At 37.2% G+C, this 21542-nt stretch overlaps 1 protein-coding gene across 5 annotated transcripts in view; it reads left to right on the top strand.

Moving 5' to 3' along the window:
• The window catches only part of CDK14 (cyclin dependent kinase 14), a 547481-nt gene that overhangs the window by 307534 nt on the left and 218405 nt on the right, over nucleotides 1-21542 (top strand). For all 5 annotated transcript variants that reach the window (XR_003516423.2, XM_027573639.2, XM_027573640.2 and 2 more), the window contains one exon: nucleotides 6443-6563. Coding sequence is in view for 4 of the 5 variants with exons in the window: in XM_027573639.2 (XP_027429440.1) it covers nucleotides 6443-6563 (121 nt within the window). In the remaining variant the exon portion in view is untranslated. The remainder of the gene's footprint in view (nucleotides 1-6442; nucleotides 6564-21542) is intronic.

A 21542-nucleotide genomic window follows, 5' to 3' on the forward strand; every position in this document is an offset into this window, starting at 1 on the left:
TTTTTTAAATTTAAATTCAATTAGCCAGCATATAGTACATCATTAGTTTTTGATATAATGTCCAATGATTCATTAGTTGTGTATAACACCCAGTTCTTACCACATCACGTGCCCTCCTTTCTGCCCATCACCCAATTACCCCATCTCCCCATCCACCTCCCTATCTGCAACCCTCAGTTTGTTTCCCGGAGTCAAGAGTCTTTTTTACTTATTTATTTGAGAGAGAGAAGGGGAGAGAGAGAGCATGAGCAAGCAGGAGGAGCAGAGGGAGAGGGAGAGACTCCCCGCTGAGCAGGGAGTCAGACACCTTGATCCCAGGGCCCTGAGATCATGACCTGAGCCAAAGGCAGATGCTTAACCAACTGAGCCATCCAGGCATCCCTGAATATTTTCTTTCTTTTTAGAATGTCTATATTAAAATATTATGATCGTTTCTGTTATTTAAAATGCAAGATGAAAAAATCTGTGCCCTTTAGGATAGATAGTAATTATGCATAATTTATTAACTTTAAAAATTCAAAGATAATTAAATAAAAACAGAGCAAAATAAAATATTGCCTTAACATCTTTAAGTGTCTTCTGCACTTAGTTTCACTTTATTAGAATTTATTTTCAAAGAATACTATTATTCAGTTGAAAGACTCTAACAATTGCCAATCAAAACATTCCGAAGGGATTTTGGAATCCTGCAAAGACTTGCTTCTGTTAAAATAGAAATCTGGACAGAAAGGAAAACAAAGATGTTTCATCAAAGGAAAGAAAAGGATATTATAATTGTAATCCCAAAACTTTTTTTTCCACTTTAAACAATACCATGTGATATTAAATGTATGAAAATACCTTCAAATACCCACATTTCCTGCTTCCTATGATGGGAAAAATGGGCAAGGGGATTGGAAGAAGTCCAACTTTCATAGTGCTTATAGAGAAAGATTGGGCGTTGAAGTCTTTTATTATTTTTTACATTGAAGAGTATTCCAACTAAATTTTAATTTGCAATTAAATTAATTTCAGCAAATATAGTTCATTATTGTCTAAAATGTATTTTGAAATTGATAACTTTTGCCATGGATAGACTTGAGGTTAGTGTAACAATCCAGCAAGAAATGAGGACGACCTAGGGAGGAAGAAAAGAGGGAAATTATAAAGTAAAATCTGTTGAATTTTGTAATTTTGTAAATGGAAGGAGCCTTCAGTGAAATAAGCCCCCTGGCTTTGGTGAATGGATGGATGGTGATGTTTAGTGGCGAGTTCTAGAACACTGGAAGAGAGAACATTAGTTGGAAAATTGGGGGCAGGAAGAATGTTTGTGTAAGATCTACATGGACTTTTTTTTAAATCAAAATCTAAAGTTTTAGGGGAAGAGTGATGCTAGAGATATTTATTTGGGATCATTAGCATATAGAGAGTAACCGAAGCCATGGGAGTAAATAGTGTCACCCAGGAAAACTTGCCAAGTGCAAAGGGAAGAGGTTGAAGCCAGAACTCTGGAGGACACCAGAGGAAAATACTTTTTGTTTTGTTTTGTGTGATGGTTGTTTATCGATACATTCTAGGAGCAGCAGTAAAGAATTTTCAGAATGTTTTAGCACATCATAAGATATTAATCTAAATCCTCTAGGAGGAAGGGGACTCCATTAAAAATTTATATGAAAAAAAGACATTTCTGACCAGTTCCCAGGACTGTGGGAAAGAAATATGTATATATATATATATAAAAGCCTTCCTCCACCCTTCCTCTGTGGACTGGCACATGGAATAGAGAAGTCTTTTCCTTTCCAGCCTCACTGCCAGATGGTAAAATATTACCCAAGTATTTCGTGTCTGTTTGGAATCAAGTTATGAAGAAAGGAGCTGCTCTCCTAGAAATATTGATTTTTGTTATTAAGAGTAAAACACTCTTTTTCTGATTGTTTAGTTTGGGGAATGAAGTATGTTGAGAGAGGTGTGGGAGTTGCTCTAATATAAAAACAAAACTACTGACAATGACAAAACAGTGGCACATCCTCTGGGAAATGGTGGAGCCTATTCCTTTATAGAATATTTCAGTTGAGTTTTGCAAATTCATCTAGTTTTTGCCATTATTCCACTTAATTAGAAAGAAACAAGTCATTGTTGTCAGTTCTTTCTCAATTCCTTGGTTGAAGAATTGAGCAGAGACATGGGAATTATCATTCTTTTTTTTTTTTAAGATTTTATTTATTCATTTGTGAGAGAGACAGAGAACAAGCAGGGGGAGAGGCAGAGGGAGAGGGAGAAGCAGACTCCCCGCTGAGCAAGGAGCCCGATGCGGGACTCAATCCCAGGACCCTGGGATCATGACCTGAGCCGAAGGCAGACGCTTAACCATCTGAGCCACCCAGGCCCCCGGGAATTATCATTCTTGAACCCCTATCCTAGGTTTAGTGATTTTCTTCATTAGAATTAGAGGTTACTCAATCCCTAGCCAATCTTACCGCATGCACAGGGATGCATTGGAATTTGAAAGAATAATTAGATGTGCATGGAATATAAAATCTAACATATATCTGTGTACAGCTAAAGGAACTTTTACTGTTTTTGGAAACTGAAACGGTTTTCTAGTGAAATGCATTTACTCCTGGACTCATGGCATATTTCCCGTATTGACAGTGCAGATGGCTTGTAGACACTTGTGGTTGGGGTCATGTTGAGTGCCTGTAGGACATCTTTATGCGCCTAGTGAGGAATGGGATAGCCCCAGATCCGAAACCTGTGGACAAATGTGAGCTGGAGATCAAATCTTGTGAGAAATCACCTATGGATGACATTAAAACATGGCATTAGCCACAGTTACCTATACCCATTTGAGAAAGCCCTGGTTTGACTTTATAACCCTAGACAAAACCAACAGTTAAGGGGCAGATGGGGGAATATCCCAGGAGACCAAGCCAGTCCTGTTCACTTTTCTATGTCTGAGAAGTCAAAGGAGTAAATTTAAAAGAAGGGGAGTAGCCAACAGTGTCCATTGCAGCTTTGAGAACTATTAAGTAAGGCCTGAAGGGTGTCCATTGGTTGGTGCTAAACAACTAGTCTGTTTAGGACAGATGTTGGAAGCATTATTGCATGATTTATTTTGTGCTCCCGCCAGAGGGTAGAACCAGGCTCAGGGTGGCAACCGATGTTGGATCGCCATCTTATAGAGATAAAGTAAAGGAATTCTTTCATTGGGTAAAAAGTTAATTATGAAGCTTAACTCTTCTGGAAATCTAAGATTCTTCTGTGCTAGCCAGTATTAAGGTTGCCCAACTTTGAATAATTGACAATAGGGTTTGAACAGCAGGATTTTTTACTCTCCTCTAGGGTTTCTCATGAGTTAGAAATGGTAACCTGTTAAAGTGGGTTACTCTGATTTGTTCTGTAAGCCATTTTAGATGTCCATAGGAACACACACCCTTTTGTATGCACACGCTCAGCCTAAATAGCAGCGTGCAAATAACCTGTACTCATCTGTTTAGCATTTCACTTTGCTTTTTGACTTTTAATTCAAACTAAACATTAGTATAAGAAGTTTTGATAATAACCCATGAACTTCATCCTTTTTAAAAGGTAGTGTAGCTCTCTTCCTGTAGTGTAACCATAGCAACTGACAAGGAACAGAGAAAGAAAGCTTTCACACACGCTGTGCTAATTAATTCTGTCCTACAGTTTTCCTTCAGCTGGAGGATGCAGTTTAATAAATTCTGCATGAGTAAGTGTGTTTTGATGCATGACTGTAAATACATGGCAATATCTTTACCAAAAATATTTATTAAAAATATAGTTATATATTCCTACTTCAAGGTATACTCTTTTTTTTTTTGATTCATTGCTTTAATAATTTGTTCCCTCCCTGAAAAATTTTGGGATCTATATATCTTTTTAACTGAACGGACATATTTTTAAGATGAAAGCCTTTTGTTTATCACCATATAGGACACCTTCCACAAGAAAATGTCTTAATTGACTATATTGAAGTGAGATGATAGAAGAGTTTTTCTCAAGCGATGCAAAGGAGTATGTCTTAAAAATATAATAACATTCTTCAATATGACACATTAACATGCAAACCATTTTAAGAAACTGCCTTAGCACGTTAAAAAGTTAGATATCGCAAACTCATTTTCACTCTTGATTTGGGAAGTTATATGACCCATATCAGTGGTGTTTGGGTAGTCCCTTGACCTAAACGTGTGGGAAGGAGGAGAATAATGGAAACAAAGAGCTTTTCCTTTTCATATTTTTCAGACATATTTAACCACTTTTACAAACTTATTTTCAGAGTAAATGTACTTGACCTGAAGTCACATAATTATTTAGATTTATACTATTTCTAGGATATTTTGAAGTCTTGTTCTCTCTTTAAAACTGGAAATACCACAGTTTTCTTTAACTAGCCTGGTCTTCTAAGCTGTTAAAGAAAATCTCAGAGCTTTTTCATTCTCCTATTCCTCTAGCCTAGCTTTCTGTCAACAGGGCCTCAGAAAAACCAAGAGGATCCAGCCTGAATGTTTTTGGCATCCCATTTCACATGACAAGAGCATATGGAACGAGTCAGAACCTATTTCAAGGACTTGTACTTAGCTCTTTGGTCTCTGTATAGAAACATGCTCATTTGAGGAACTAAATCATTTTATTTTATTTTATTTTAATGTTATGTTAGTTGCCATACCTCATTAGTTTTTGATGTAGTGATCCATGATTCCTTGTTCATTGTAACTAAATCTTTTGATGGGATTATTAAATTCTGGAAACACTTTACCAACCCGATTGTCCTATCTGTTCAGTTTTACCTGAATTTAGGTAGGTTAAAACGTTGTAGAGAAAAGTAGAGTTACTATGGAAATCTATTATTAAATAGTTGTTCCATTCATGTGCAGAAAAGTAGGGTACCATATATATGTATATATGTTTGTGTATAGTCTGTACATATTAATATAGAATACTTATCAACATTAACCAATTTATAATATACCATTGTATTGTTATAAAAACTGAATTGTAGAAAAAATTGAGTTACTGTAACCATAGCTGAATTAATTAGAAATTATTTGTCTCATCAGCTGTCCTATTAATTTTAACATTTTCATATAATATGGTAAAGAGAATATCAAGTGTTTAATAAACAGGAGAAAAATCATGTTCCTAAGTAGTATATAAAAATATACATAATCAACATTAAAATGAATATGTAATGGTACATTTATTGTAAAAATGTTATATGTGCTTTGAGCCTCACAGTGATAAATAATACTTTTCACTTGTTATTAATGAACATACCCAGATAGAAAGCTATCATACGGATTTTTTTTCTTTTGAAAAAAAAATCTACAGATTTTGTGATTTTTTAAAAGGAATTATATATTCATTGTGGAAAACTTGGGAACAAAACCTTGAAAAATGTATTAAGTGAAGAAAAAAAAAACTGGAGGGGCACCGGGGTGGCTCAGTCAGTTAGGCATCCAAGTTTTAATTTTGGCTCAGGTCATGATCTCAGCGTCATGAGATCAAGCCTTGTATTGTGTTCACGCTGGGCGTGGAGCCTGCTTAAAACTCTCTCTCTCCCTCTTCCTCTGCCCACCCCCCCCCAATAACAACAACAGCAACAAAAGAAAAGCCCAAAACTAGATAATCCCATTTTCCAGAGCTAACCACTAAACAAATAGTTTCTGCCAATCTTTTTTCTATGCTAAAGTATTTATGGTTATGAGGTCAAACTGCACGTAATCCTTCACTTAACATATTACTGTGACCATTTTCTCAATTTCTAAAATTCTTAGAAAACATTTCAGTTTATTCTATGGTATCTCGTCATCTCTATGTTCCAAATTTAACTATTCCTTTATAGTTATTTATGTAGGTGGGTTTCAAATGAGTTTCCTGAACATTTCCCAGTAAGTATTTGTCAGAACACTGTAAGAAAAATTAGTTTTGGGACAACCCTTTGAGAAAAACCTCATATTTTCTTCTTTCAGATTCATAATATATATTAGAAAAATCAAGGGCACTAAGAAGTCTCAAAGTATGAAGACCTGTTTTAACTTTTTAAACTATCTTTTCCCCAAATCATTTGACCTCGGAATCTTTTCTCCTAGTACTTATAACCCATAACACTAGGGTTCCATGAAACATTCTTCAGGAAGTCTGGGAGATTTCTAAGCTTCTGTGTAATGTCTAATAGGTTATGAATTGTTTGTAACTTTCCTGGGATTTTATCAGATTTATGATGCTTGATTAGGAAATATAAGTGACTGTTGGTTATTAGCATTATTTGAAACAGGCAGCAATATACTTTCCCCAGCCTTTCTAGTAATATTGACAATGCATTTGTGATTCTGTATTACAATGTCATGTTTGACCTTTTTAAAACTGTGAGCTTTCAAATTTAAATTTCCTTGTTCTATTAATGCCTATTAAACTTCTTTGTGTTTCCTTTAATCCACAGGTCTTGCAAGAGCAAAATCTGTCCCTAGCCACACATACTCCAATGAAGTGGTTACCTTGTGGTACAGACCTCCAGATGTCCTCCTGGGCTCGACAGAATATTCCACCTGCCTTGACATGTGGTGAGAAATGGAAGATTTACTCTAGCTAATTTATCTGTAATGCGTGGTCTGGGTCATGCCTAGACAAACATTCTAACAGTTTGAATGAAGATTAATGGTGCAGGAGTGTTTGCCTGTGTGTGGTAGGATTGCTGGATTTAAAAAAAAAAAAAAAAAAAAACGTGATTGGGAATATTTCCTAATCAGAGGCTCCCTTGCAGTTGGTGTCTGGTAATGGTTCTTGATGGACAGGGGCAGAGATATTTTTCTGTCAGTACAGTGATTTTTCTCCCTGAGGGTCTTAATTTGTAGCTCTGTTTTATAACAAGGAGGCGTGTATCTCCAAACAGTAGTATGGGTTGGAAATAGAGGAAGTGTGTTTCAATTCAACAACAAAGCTCAGATTAAGTGGCCTGAAAATTTTGGTGTTACTGTTAGTCACTAAATTTGGTGTAGTACACTCTTGAGAACTTGGTACAAATTATCTAAAATGAAACAAAACAATGACTTTTTAAAAATATCACAATAAGTTTAATTTCGGTAGAGTCTCAGTTTCACACGATGGTTTAGCAAAATTTAAAAACCTGTTTAGGAGGCCCAAAGACTGACAAGATTTAATGCATAATTATTATTAATTATAAGATATAATGAATTCCCGGAGTGCCTGGGTGGCTCAGTTGGTTAAAAGTCTGCCTTTGGCTCAGGTCACGATCCCGAGGTCCTTGTGTTGGGTTCCCTGCTCAGCGGTGAGTCTGCTTCTTTCTCTCCCTCTGCCCTTCCCCCCTACACACACACTTGTGCTCCCTCTCTCTCTCTAATAAATAATTTTTTTAAAAAAAATCTTGAAGTATAAAGTATAATGAGTTTCCAATCCAGTGTGATCTAAATCAAATAAGCAAATAAGGGAATAATCTTATTTTTAGTAGTCAGGAAAGTCTTCCTAGAGACTTAAAAATGTCCTCTATTAGTAGAAAAATCCCTTTTCGAGACCCACAGTTGTGTTCAAAGTAGAACGATTCACATTGCACTTGTGCTATTTTATCATAGGAATCTTTTACCATGAATGATTTTGCCCCCCTATATGAAATTCAGTTACATGTTCTTACAGTGTTTATGACCTCAGTAAAACTTTAGCATGTGTTATGTATCTTCCTGCCATGTACATACCTCACTGTTCTTCCCTCAGTAATCTTGGCTTTTAGTAAATTAGGCTGTAATGAGGCCTGGCATCTTTCCTGATGTTTTTGATCCAAACATTTTATAAGTAAGAAAACAATCAAGTTCCTTGTGATGTAGGGCACAGTGTAGATTTTCTTAATTAGGCTCCAGCAAACCCCCCCACCACCAGGAACAGGATTTCAGGATCTGTAAGGCCACTGAAAATATATGCAACATTTATGTACCCATGGATATATTTATTTTTATGGGGTGTAGATCTGTAGCTTTCGATAGAGCTATAAAAGAATCTGGGTCATCAAACAGCCTAAAATCTATTGTCATAAATTTTATAATGCCCTCATAATAAATCTAATACCAAGGTAATGCATATTCCAAAACATTGAGAATAAAGATGACCATCTATCATTAAGAAGCTGAGCCAATTCATTTTTCCATTACTCTTTTTGGCTTTTTTTAAAGATGGTTGTTTACACAATTAAATTTTTTTTTTTTCCTAAGAGTAAGCAGAGGCTTGGGCAAAAGAGGTATTTTGATCATTAGTCATAATGGAGGAAAAGGTTAGAAATAAGGGTTCGTTATCAGGATATCAGTTACTACCTTTCTCATTCCCTACTTCCTTCCTGCCTTACAGTTGAGAGTTGGCTATACAAATAATCATTAGTTAATATTCTTGAGTTATGGAGTGTTTTTATTTTTTGAGTGAAAATTCTAGGTTGTCTTTTAGTGAGGTCAGTTAAGGACTCTGCTAATAGAACATAGTTTGGAAATATTTGTGACTTGGAGACAGTTTTGTCTTAGTGCTTGGCAGTTAAGTCTCTACACTCATAATCAGAAGAGGCTGTTTTTTATACATTAGTGGCTAATTTTTTCCAAACCTTTAAAAATGCTCTTTAAAGTACAAAGAACCACATGGACTTTGACTTGCTGATATGCCTGTTTCTGATATATGGTATTTGATTTCCACCAACCCACCCTTCTTTTCTTTCACGTGTGTCTGCGTGCATGTGCGCACGTGTGTGTGTGTTCATCCTCTTGAAGAAGGCTTAGGTTCTTTCTGCCTATTTGCTTTAAACAGAGACATAATGAAGCATAAGAAGACTGTTATTTAAGTGGAAGGTAGGAAAACTGATATAAAATAGACCCCGAATGCCCTTTTGTCTGCATGCCAAGATTATTCATTGCCAAAACCAAATAGTAAATGTGTTATGTTTGAGCAGTTCCCATGCTTTTTGGCTTTCCATTTTCAAGCCCTAAAATCTGAGTTATGTCTATGCCATTCCCGTCATTCTGACTCTGATTTCATTCCAAGCCATTTTCTAAAAGCCATTTTGTTATTATTCTATAAGTCTGTGAAAATGTATGTATTTTTCCAGTTAGAAGTTCACAGGCACTGATTTTTGCATAATCAATGACATCGATGCTGGGTATTCACAGAACTAGATATGGGACTATAATTGAGTCATGGCTCAGCTGCACCAAAGAGAAGTGCAAATATGAATGCATGGACAATAGTGGGGAGGCAGGTGGTAGTGGGTTCAGGCTATTTTTACAGTTCATTTACCATCCTGGGGCAGTAGGGTAGTAACTAAAAACTAACGATCCCTACACAGTGTTACATTTCCCAGTTTTCTGTTTAAATAGCCACAGGCAATAAAAATATTAATGAAGACACATATGCATTAACGTTGGCAGCAAGTGATGAAAAATCAGAGCTCGCCGTGTGATGATTTACTGCTCTAGGTCTCCAGCACTGTGGCAGTGTGGAAATATATGTGCAGTTCGAGAACTCAGCAGGAAATGTAGGTTTTTGATACCTTTGTCTCCCTCTGTGAAGGAGGATTTAAGCAGAGGGATCCAACTGGACATTGTCTCACGTATAACTTCTCTTAATTCTTGGATTTTATAACTCTTTGAAAGTCAAGGCGTAGGAAATCATCTTTAAGCTTTGAAACCAAAAGGCTTATGAAGGACTGAGAACCACATTATGAGAAACGCCAATGTGAAAAGCAGCTTATCTGTGTAGTTCCTCCCCCGTCAGGGAGTTCCGCTCTAGCTGTCGAGGTCATTGCTCTAAATGAGCTTTAGGTTTCTGTATAGAAGCTCAGAAATATGTTTAGAGTGGCGTTTGTTTTCTCAAGCAGAAGGTCACTTGGGATTATTTTAAGGGATTAATTTGTAACATATGGTAACTAATGTAGCTAATAAATAATAGTATCTCATCAACATCACAGTGCTTCTGGGGGCCACGCTGTGTCGTGGCCCTACCTTGTGGCATCAGTGACAGTGCTCCCCAACACGAAGTATGAAGAATGAGAGCGCACAAGTCTCTTCCTTTCATCATCTTTTTAAAAGCTAATTAACATATTAACTATGCTTGTCAAAATGTGGGGCAAATCATTTATAAATAAGCCTGTCAAATGTAATGAGATGCATACTAAATCATCCTTTTCTCTATTACGTCTCTGATTTAAGATTAAAATTAATTTTTTCAACATTGTAGCAGCTGGATGGTTAGAAAAAGATTTCCATACTGGTCTTGACATATAGAAAAATGTCTGCTTCTAAATTGATTTTGCATATATCAGAAAAGAAATTACCTATTTATTGAGTATTATAAGGCCATTTAGCATTGATTTTTATTAAATAAGACTAATCACCATACATATTGGCAATGTATGGAGTTCTGCCATCATCCTTAATGACCACTCCTGAACCAAGGAAATTTACGTAATAAAATAAGATTTCCTAGGACTCCGGTTTGTTTACCGCTGTTTTAAGAGAGAGAATCATAAATGAGTTCTACTATAGCCCCACCCTGAATATAAATTTGTTCTATATGAGGTCCTGTCTTGAGTAACTTGAGTGACAGTAGTAATAGTAATGGAGTCTTAAGAAATAGTAATCATAATAGTAACAATAATAGAGATCTTATTGGACACAAACTGGATTCTAAGTTTCTCTTATGCATTTTTGTCTTATATATTTTAATTACTATCCTACTGCACCATGATACAGCAGAAGAAAACAGAACACAGAGAGACTAAATAAGATAGTAAAGTTCATTTAGTTAGTAAATAGAGATAACATGCAAATTTAGGGCTAACTCACTGCAAAGCCCTTTCTTTTTACACCATATTACATAATCTCTTCTTAAGATGATTTCTAAGAAATTGATTTTTATTTTACTGGTAAAGTGATTCTAAAACACAAATACGGTAAAATCCCATTTTTATAGTTTAGGTTATGCTCTGAATCATTTTGGATCCTTTACGTGCTTTGAATAAAGTAAGTGGCCTTCACTGTCAGTCAGCTGGTTTATGGACTGCCTTTCTCCACTCATGTCCGTGTTCTGTATCATATAGTTTTATTCAAGGAGGAATTTCTTTGAAATAAACTTATGATGTGAATCACTGGATTGAATGCATTTTCATGAGACCAGTATTGATGCTGGCATGTATATTCCCAACTCTTAACCATTACTCACTCACCGCTGCTGCTAAAATGAATGAATCCATTTAAAAAAGAATGGTAGAGGGGCACCTGGGTTGTGCAGTCAGTTGGGTGTCCGGCTCAGGACGTGATCTCAGGGTCATGATCTCAGGGTCCTGAGATTGAGCCCTGCATCCAGCTCCATACTCAGTGTGGAGTCTACTGAAGACTCTCTCTCCCTCTCCCTTTGTCCCTCCCTACCACTCTCTTTCTCCTCTCTCTCTGATAAATAAATCTTAAAGAAAATAAAAATGAATAAAAAAGAATGGTAGAAGAATGAGAATTTGAGTTCAGGAGCTACCTAAAGTCATCTATCTGTCAACATTATTTACACGTTTTCTTATTAATCAGTTAAGACCAGGGAGGATTCAAATTAGTCACTGTCAAAAGTAACAACTCTTTAAGAGCTCTTGAGAGCTGCTCAAATAATACATGACCCAAGTGACTTGTTGATATAGCCACTGACGATGCAATAGAACATAATAAAAGAAGAGGGCTTAGTCAGACAGGCATCTAGGTGGTTGAAAGCTGAGCTCATGAGGCAGCCTAGTTTCTGAGCCCATTTCTACTACTGAAGTCCCTTAAAATTAGGAAGACCATGTAGTATAGCATCCATACGAGGATACTTTTGAAAGTTAATAGTTGTTATGCTAGGGCAATAGGTGTAAAACAGAGATTTAACTGTGGCATGTGGCCATCTTTGTCATAAAGCACTAGACAATAATTTGCTAAATACTAGTTGTCAGAAGAACCTTAATGCATTTGAGTGCTTAATTCAGACCTAAGGATTGCTGGCTACAAACTCAAGATTCCTAGCAGAAAACTTCTATTACATTGCATAATAACGAATTATCTCCACAAGTACAATTCTTGAATATTAAGATTATTATGGCTTTAGAGAGTGGCTGCCGAAGTGTTGAATTTAGCAGTGGCTTTGGAGTGCAAAGGAACCAGTCCTATTTTTCTATCAAAAGCTTAGCATGGTTATGATTTTTACATCCCCTGTTTGTCTATCAGTGTGGGTTGTGAGAGAAAAAGTGTATGTGCGTTTTTAATGGATATGTTCGGTCATTTATAAGTGATAATTTAACTGAATAGTATATAAAATGAGGCCTTACATGTAGTCTTCACTACTAAATATTTTAAAAATAAATTAAAATTTCCCTATTTTTGTCAAAGTTGCAAAGTAAATGGCTACCCACAAACTGATTTTTGGGCAATTTTTGAGTAGCCAATCACAATGACTAAGTTTCACAATATTAAGAAAGCGCTTGGTGTATTCAGCTACCTCGCTGGTTTGTGAGAATTGCAAGAGATGGTTGATTGTGAAATTCCTTAGGAAATCTAAAACTCCGCAAATGCTGGGAATAGTTTTCTTATCGGCTCTTAATATATTAATCAGCTAACCAAATATATTGCATTTCTATTGAAGTATTGCATCCAAGCGTGCTCCAAGATATATAAAAGAAATGGAAGAGTCTACATTGGGTTTTAGGGAGATTAACGTACTGTTTGTATCTAGAGAATTAGAGAGAAATTTTGGCCCAGAATGTTCTCATCTTACCTGAGTGTGTGTGTATGTGTTTAATTTGGAAATATGTAAATCAAGTCCTCCAAATTTAGAGAACATTGGCTGTACACTAGCACCTTTTATGTGTTAATTTGTGTATTTACTCCTGTAGGAATTAGAAATCAGTTCTCTAATCACGTAACTAGCAGTGGTTTGCTGTGTAAAGGAGAGGCAAAGTTGTAGTAGAAAACACACTGAAAACCTAAATTAGGTTCTGTCTCTGCCACGCCTTCCCTGTGTGATTTTGGTTAACCAAGTCCCTTAGCTATCCTTACCTTCAGTTTCCAAATCAGAAATCTATTTCAGGTATAACCAATAACTCACAGCCACCACAATAGTAATACTCGCAGAGATCGTAATCTCCTGCCTCACCTATCCTTAACCCTCTTATCTTATTTCCCAGAAGCAAGTACTTCCAGCTCTTTTAGTATCTACCTCCATATGTCTTAAGTTGTTGATATTGCTGTTTATTGATTTATTATTTTAGACATTATCTACTAAGTAGGTGTTATGGTAGATGAGGATTTAATTTTCTTCCATCACCCATCCCCCACTCCAACTTCACCCCAAGCTCCCAGTAAAGAATCTCTGTCACATCTTGACACATTAATATGTAAATATTATTCATGGTAAGTCAAGTAATATTCATGATTATGTGTCCTCCTGGTAGAATCTTTTGCTTTTCCTGGACTTCATGGTTGTCTCTGATTTTTATTAGTTTAGTTTTCTTTGTTCCTGTATTGTTCATTATTTATAGGTGTAAAATATTTGTCAGTTACCTATGAAAAAATATTTTCCAAATGCTCAAACACATCAGCAAATCTATCTATACCATTTAATTTTCTTGACATCACCCTCCCTCAACTTTTTCTTTGTAAATTTCCTCTCAGCTCTTTGATTCCTTGCTTTAGCAGAGCTGAATATCTGTCATGTTGTGACTTCCATTTGCCCCTCTAGTATTGTTGTAGGTCCTAAGATGGTTATTTGTTTCTCTCCAAATCTGTTTTCTACCCATTTGTTCCCTGCCCTATGTCCTGGATGGCTAACCCCTATGCAGTGCATCTTCCAAGCCGCCTTGGCTTCTGGTTTCCAGTTGGGTTCAGGCAATGGACAGGGAAAAGAGGAGATTGAATATTCTTCCCTAATTTCTTTAGCCCACATTTCTGGAAATGACTGACTATAACTTCGGTGGGTAAACCCTTCTTCTACATTGTTGTCATATATTGACATATTGACAGCTCTAGCTGTCAATAGATTCCACTAACACTTGACCTTTTCAATTCTAGGGCTAATAATGGCTATTTGTTCTAAGGTAGGTAATGGCTTCCTGCTGTTGCTAGCCTCTTAGTGTTTTAATATGTCTTTTCGGTTCCCTTACACCTCTGTAAGAATCACCTCATTAAAGTCTGTTCTGAGTTAGATTCATTTTCCTTCTGGACCTTTACTGGTTCCAGATTCCCTGTTTCCTGGATTCCATGTCTTCCTTCTTTAGTATACTCAAAAAGAATGCATTAGAGATACAATTCTCAAATTCTTAGTTTTCTGAAAATGTCTTTATTCCACTCTCACACATGATTGATAAACTTTAGCTGTGTATATAATTAGGTTTTTCTTCCCCCTCAGAATTTTGAATGCATTGCTTCATTTCTTTAGAGCTTCTGCTATTGTTACTGAGAAATCTGATTCTATTCTTATTTGCAGTCATTTGTATGCCCCCTCATACTTTTTCTCTGGAAAATATTAGACTATTCTAATCCTGATATTGTGAAATTTGATGATAATGTCCTTTGTTGTTTTTGTTTTGTTTTGTTTTGTTTTTTGTTTTTTTGTTTTTTTGCATTGGTGCTAGGTAGATTCTTTTCAATAGAAAGACATAGTTCTTAGAAAAGTTCTTGAATTTTTTTAAATGATTTATTTCCTTCCATCTTCTCTGTTTTCACTTTTGGGAAAATTTGTAATAGTTTGATATTGAAGCTCCTAACTTAATCCACAATTTTTAAAAACATTTTCTCTCTTATTTTACAACTTATCTTTCAAACTTTCCATCTTTTCTTAAAAAATTTTAATTACCATATATATATAAGTGCCACTTCCTATTCCTCTGGGTTCTGTTGGAAGCTTTCCTTAAGTATGGGGTTGGGAGGAATCCTTGGCTGTCCATTTATTTTTATAAATGAGGCACTATAATTCTGTATGTATACATAGGGGGCACCAGTTGACTGGTAAGTTTATTATATGTTGTTCAGTCAAAAAGCTGGACTTTTCAATGGGAGATCCATACATGTCAGTGTCTGAAGGTCTAGTCTTTGTTCTGAGGAATCAGCATTCCTCAGATGCTGATTCCTGGCATCCAACATCCTCAAGGCAGGACAGGAGAGGGGAGCTGATGGTCACACAGGCCAGTAAACATATTTTTCATTTAATTTCCCTTTTCTCAGCTCTGTGCCTCACCCTGATCTCTTTTATTCTCAATTTGAGGCCTTTTGTTTTTAATTTCTCCAGGGAATAAACACTTGGTGCCCTGCTGGTGGGTTGGGATGGAATGTGGTCAGAGAAGCCCTATGGGTCATTTGTTTTGTGCAGACTTCCAGGTCTCTACTCTGTTTCTGGTTGCAGACTCATCTTCACCCTTTCTAGAACCTGTATATCTCCCAGTCCTGAGCCTTTTCTGAGTTGTCCTAAGTGAATAATCTGACTATAACTTGAAGTTGTAACTGCCTGCGGTCAGCCTAGATTTGCCACAGCTTCATCCACATCCTCTGAAAAAAAATTCTCTCTCATCCACTGGTGTTTCCTCAGCTATTTATTTTGTCTTTGTTCAAAATTTTATTCCTTAACTCATACTTTGGTCACTTTGGGGAGGGAGAGGGCGTCTGTGCACATTTTGCCCATGTCCTACTCTTGTTGAGAATTTAATATTCGTGGCTTTAACTAGGGACAGTTGACTGCTAAGATCCTTGCCCTGTAGAAATTTGTGATTTTGCTTGGACACAGATGTGAGTTGTAGGTGCTAATGGGTGGGAGCCAGTCAAACAGCACAGTGCAGGCTGGAGCCTCTTGACTGCCAGGACTTAGTGTGACAGTGGACATTTGTCATCCTTACCACTAAACTGTTAGTGACATAATGACAACTTTAGTCATGAAAACAAACTTAAAAAGAAAGCCATATGCTTTTTGGGGAGCTGGTGATGAAAGGGAATAGAATGTGAAGTGATGGTTGTTAAAAAGACAAAAATTGCACATGAATTTAAAGAATTGGCTGCAGAAAGTAGTCCTTTGGATCCATGGCCTGTGTGGATGCAACATAAGCTTGCCCTTAAAACAAGCAAAAGCGATTAGTGAAACTCTTCCAAGTGTTCCAGTCAGTATAAAGCTTCTAATCCAATGGAGGTGAAAGGGTGGACTGTTAATTTATGTGTACAGGAAAGATATGATTGAATGGAAATGTAACTGGGGAGCAACTGGAAACTTGTATAAACATCACTGTGTGACTGTAGTTAGTAAAGGGATTTGGATGTCTACTTCGTACTGTTCATTGAACGATGGAAGTGGGAACTTCTGTACTGTTGTGACATTTCTAAATTAATTCCTCAGGACACTGCATTATCTGCACTGTACTTTAACTAAGGGCCACATTTTCATTTACTGGTATTCTGCTGTGTGAATTAATATAACTTAAATTTACTAGTGGCTTTCTTGATTTTAGACACTGTATTATATAACTGAGAAATTTAGATTTTTTTTTCAGTTTTGTTCTTCAAATGCAGTGTCCTTAGATTCCTATTAGGTGTCACTAGGGGATAAAAAGAAATGATACAAAAACAGAAAAAGAATTAAAGTGAAACTTAACTAAAATAACCTATTAGTGGCCAAAAAGCAGGCTGCTAAATTCCATTAAAAAACAAATAAAACCAGGGGCACCTGGCTGGCTCAGTCTGTTAAGCATCTGCCTTCAGCTCAGGTTGTGATCCTGGGGTCCTGGGATTGGACCCCATATCAGGCTCCTCGCTCAGCGGGGAGTCTGCTTCTCCCTCTCCCTCTGACCCTTCCCCCTGCTCGTGGTCTCACAGGCTCACTCTCTCTCTCTCTCTCTCTCTCAAATGAATAAATAAAAAAATCTTAAAAAAATAAATAAATAAAACGTAATCACAGTCTGTAACAGGCACTTAGTATTTTTTCTTTCATACAACAAATGCTTTACTGTTCCTTTGAGATGCTTACAAATACTGAAAAACAGCCAGCCCGGGCCCAGCAGCCATGGCCCAGTGCTGGGAAGCAGGACAGGGAGGTGGGCTTAGTGTTACGGCTTGAAGGGCTGAGGCCACACAGTTGGCAGCCTGGTCCTTGGCTCTCCACTTCTGTTGCCCTAACGAGGCCAAAGGGAGGGCAACCAGACCTCAGGGTCCTCTCCCTCTGCTGCCTCCTCTTGTTCAGGTTTCCCCCAGGGGGTATCTGAGCAGCCTTCCATCCCTGTTAGAAACTCAGCCTATACAGAACCCCTCTAGCTGCCTCTTGCTCTTCCTCTGGCAGGCTGTGCGTCGGGCCCTGGAAACACAGGCAGGGGGTGGGAAGGTGGTGTTCAGTCCCTTATCCCAGCATGAGATGCCTGAGGTCCTGGGCTGGAGAATTGGCTGTATGTACCCTCAGATGGGCCCACAGCTGAAGCATGGCGTTACCAGGAACCAAATCTGAGTAGCTCCCTGTTTTCCTATACACGTGTGAGTTGTTCATCGTTTGCCTATGGCATTTTATATTTTTCTGTATTTCCATAGAGACAGTAGATTCTAAGAATGAGATGTTTACATAATTTCATTTTCTGTAGCGCTTGGCAAGGCTTTTCTATTCTTGTTGATAATTCAGTGGCTCTTCCTTGATTGCTAGCTTGTACCATGTTTGCCTCTGAAAACAGGATATATTCATAGCCTACTGTAAACTCTACAAATTTAACAACTTTATTATCTTAACTATCTATATTTTCATCTATTTGTCATTTAATCCTAACATGTTTAATTTACAAACTGTTTCAGAGTTTTAGCAACCCAGTGAAATCAATTCATATTTTTGTTATATTGTTATTTTAAGGCCATTTTAAACCCTTACCCCCCCCAAATCTGAAGGTGCTTGGTTCTGTTGCCCACATTAGCTGGTTGGTGGTGGCACAGGGGAAAACAAAACAAAACAAACCCTCTGGAGTCCTAGGGCAGCCTCCTTCCCACAAAGATCTCCCTTGCACAATAGGAGTATCCTTATTCATTCAACAAAACCATACAGAATGTCCAGGGGTTCAAGCATGAAAAAGATCTCGTCCTTGACCTCAGGCAGCACCCACTGGTGCTACCGATGGTCTAGATTGCACAGCCACATTCCAGGGCACATCGTCAAGAATATTCCATGAAACCCACAGACGCCACCAAAAAATGGACAATGTGGATTTCCAATGGAAAGCTTTTGGCCCTCAGGTCTTCCGTATATTATCTAAGATATCAGATCATTGTCAAATATTTTACTGTCACGTATCATCTGGGCAGTCATATATCTTAGGAGTGCCCATGCCAAGATTCTTAACCACAGTCCATCAAAGTCCAGCTCTTCCACGTGATGACTGGAACTAAACATAGTAACTGAACACCCTGAAGATTGAAGTTCAGAATTCTCCCCCGTAGAATGATAGAGTAATTTACATGAAGGTTTCAGCAGTGATTTCTCTTCCTGATACGCAGACACGGTTCCTCTAAAAAGATTTGGTATGTCATTTACTTTGATCTTTAAGAGAATTACCCATGAACAATTTTTTTTTTCCTGATTCCTCATTTCACATTTTGCGGGAGGATTAATACATTTGCAGGGAGAAATCTTATAACTTCCTTGTTCTGCATCAGCTGTCATATAAACAGAAATTAAAGATGTGCAAGGCTTATTAATTTGTTTTCTCTTGCCCTGCATGGTCTACAGTTATTCCTTGGAGAAGTGCTTTCACTGGTAGCATTTTAAATGTCTAATCAAATGGGACTTCTCTCTTCCTGCATTGTTCCATAGTACGAGAAATACTATTTTTTGCTATCCAATGCAAAATTTTGAGTTCTACATTTTTTTCTTTACCATAGTCCTCAGTAACGGTCTTACCTTTTTACATTTTTGTGTTAATTGTGACTAGTTTCTCAGATGTTCCTGGTCTGAATATTCCTACTTATCTATATAACCCATAGCTGTTGTTTTAAGATTTTATCTCTGGGGTCTCATTATCTGTGGAAGTCGGTTTTGAATTTTCAAGCATTTTTAAACATCCACAACAATCTTATTTTCAGCACTGAGTGATGATGATAGACTTCAGTTTTTAAGGGTAGCTTTATTGTTTCCTGTGCCCGCACATTAATTTTGAAGATTTGATTTTGTTTTATTCTCATCCTTGTTAGCATTTGTGTCATCAGTAATGAGAACCAATTTGCCATCTCTATTTCTTCTTTTTTTAACCTAACAGACCAACCAAATAGACATGTTCTAACTAGCGAGGCAGCATGGCATCACGGAGGGCTCGCTGGCCCAGGATTCAGAATCACCTTTTCAGGTTCTGGGACAAAACTAAGACATTTAAACATGTAGTACAGTTTCCTTACATGTAAAAATCAAAACACTGTCATGGGCATTCTCTAAAATTCCTCCAGCTCTAGATTTTAGCATTCAAGTAGATTGTACTGCCAAACCAGAGGTTTCCATAAAGGCTGCTGGAATTCCTTCAGGGTAGCTTACAAATAAAGTTAGGGTTTAGATATTTTGGTGAAATTTGGTTTAGATATTTTGCTGAACTGATTTTTTTTACATTTAATATAATAATAATAATCATAGGTCTAAATCAAATTCTTGTCTCTACTGCAGTTTCTTATGTGCATTCCTCAGACTAACTTATGCAATTCATTCATTCATTTGTTCATTTTAAGGATATTTATTAAGCACCTATTTTGAACCGCACTTTAGATCAGGTCCTGGCACTTACAAAGATAAGAAAAATCCATCCATGCTTCAAGGTCAGAGGGAAAGGCAGTAAGATAAGCTATCATACAAGTATACAGTTAGGACACTGGCAACTCAGAGATGAACGTGATAAACTTACCCTTGGTGGTTAGTTGAGGAGAGGTGGGAGGTCAAGGAAGGTGTCATCAAGCAGTAATTAGTTGGGCTGACAGGTCAAACCCGCTTTTCAGAGTTGACAGAATTTGGGCTAAGGGACGACATAGGCCATGCCGTGCACAAAAGTAACCTACCTTGATATTTGTTGGTAAAGTAGAAGGACAGAGTTTAAGAAGCAGTTGAGAAAAAGGAAGGAACGGAGGGAGGGGGCAAGTGGTTGGAGACCAGAATGGAGAAATATTTATGAATAGTTAGGATATGACACCTTGATGATGGAATGAGAGTAATATAGGAAAGGTAAGGGTTTCAGATGACTCCTGACTTTCTAGCTTAGGAAACTGGACCAGAAAGCAGAAATACAGCTCTGCCATATGATTCGACACACACACACACACACTAAAATATACATGTACGAAAATATATGTATAATGAAATATGCATACTAAAATATATAGTTAGATACATGCATATTAAAATATGAGCAAGAAACGTAAGGAGCATTAATGCCATTGGTACTTTAAGGTGGGTGGGCTTCTTGATCTTCCTCCTAAGTCTTATTTCAGGTGTGGATGCTGGGAAGGCGGTTTCCACTCACACACCGGCTCCCTCCTCCCGGGTCAGCAGCAGGACACCCTGGGCCTTGGCTTTACTCAACTACATTAACTTCTTTCTTCTTTTTTTTTTTTTTAAGATTTTATTTATTTGAGACAGAGAGACAGAGAGAGAGAGAGAGAGAGAGAACAAGCAGGGGGAGGGGCAGAGGGAGAGGGTGAAGCAGGCTTCCCGCGGAGCAGGGAGCCCGATGCAGGGCTGGAACCCAGGACCCTGGGATCATGACCTGAGCCGAAGGCAGACGCTTAACCGACTGAGCCACCCAGGTGCCCCTACATTAACTTTCTGTACTTCATTCTTTACTTTTGTTTAATTTTTGTCCTGATATGTTTAATTTGTAAGTGCAAATTTTTAAGTTTTTCACAGTTTGAAAAATAAATCTTAGTGTCCCCCTTACATAAAAGATCTATTGTTTGGGACCGAATATTTTCTGAGATGAGCTTTTACATGCAGTCTTAAGGTTTGGTTTGGTTTGGTTTTCATTTCTTGAGAGCTAAGTACTCCACAGAAGTATTTGACTAAGATATATTGTGCCTATCTGTGCCTAATGAACCACTAACCACACAGTAAATGATGAGTGACAGTTTAATCAATTCAGTTCCTTCAGTAGTCACCAAGGGCATGTGGAATGTAATTTTTTAATCTTTCACTTTTCAAATACTGCAGATGCCAACATGAAAAGACCATGTCTGTTATGTGTAATAAATTTTCTTACAAGTTATAGGAAAAAATTTTTTTTTAAATTTTGGTCTTTTAAAAGCTAACCTCTTAGGGAACAGAACTCTTTGGTCCCTCTTACAAATACATACATTCCAACAGAGAAAAGTGACATAAATAAATGGCCACCTTGGTGCATCAGATCGTACTAGCTTTAATTGCATAATGGTGCATTTCAGTGAACCATGGCTAAATAAAATTACCTATTAGGTTAATTAATGTGGAACCTTTCTGAGTTAGTATTGCATCACAGTGTGTGAAATTCAGATTGTGTTTAGCATTTAATCTAATTTACTTTACCAGTCTGC

Source organism: Zalophus californianus, chromosome 12 (genome assembly GCF_009762305.2).
Source record: "Zalophus californianus isolate mZalCal1 chromosome 12, mZalCal1.pri.v2, whole genome shotgun sequence".
Classification (NCBI taxonomy): domain Eukaryota; kingdom Metazoa; phylum Chordata; class Mammalia; order Carnivora; family Otariidae; genus Zalophus; species Zalophus californianus.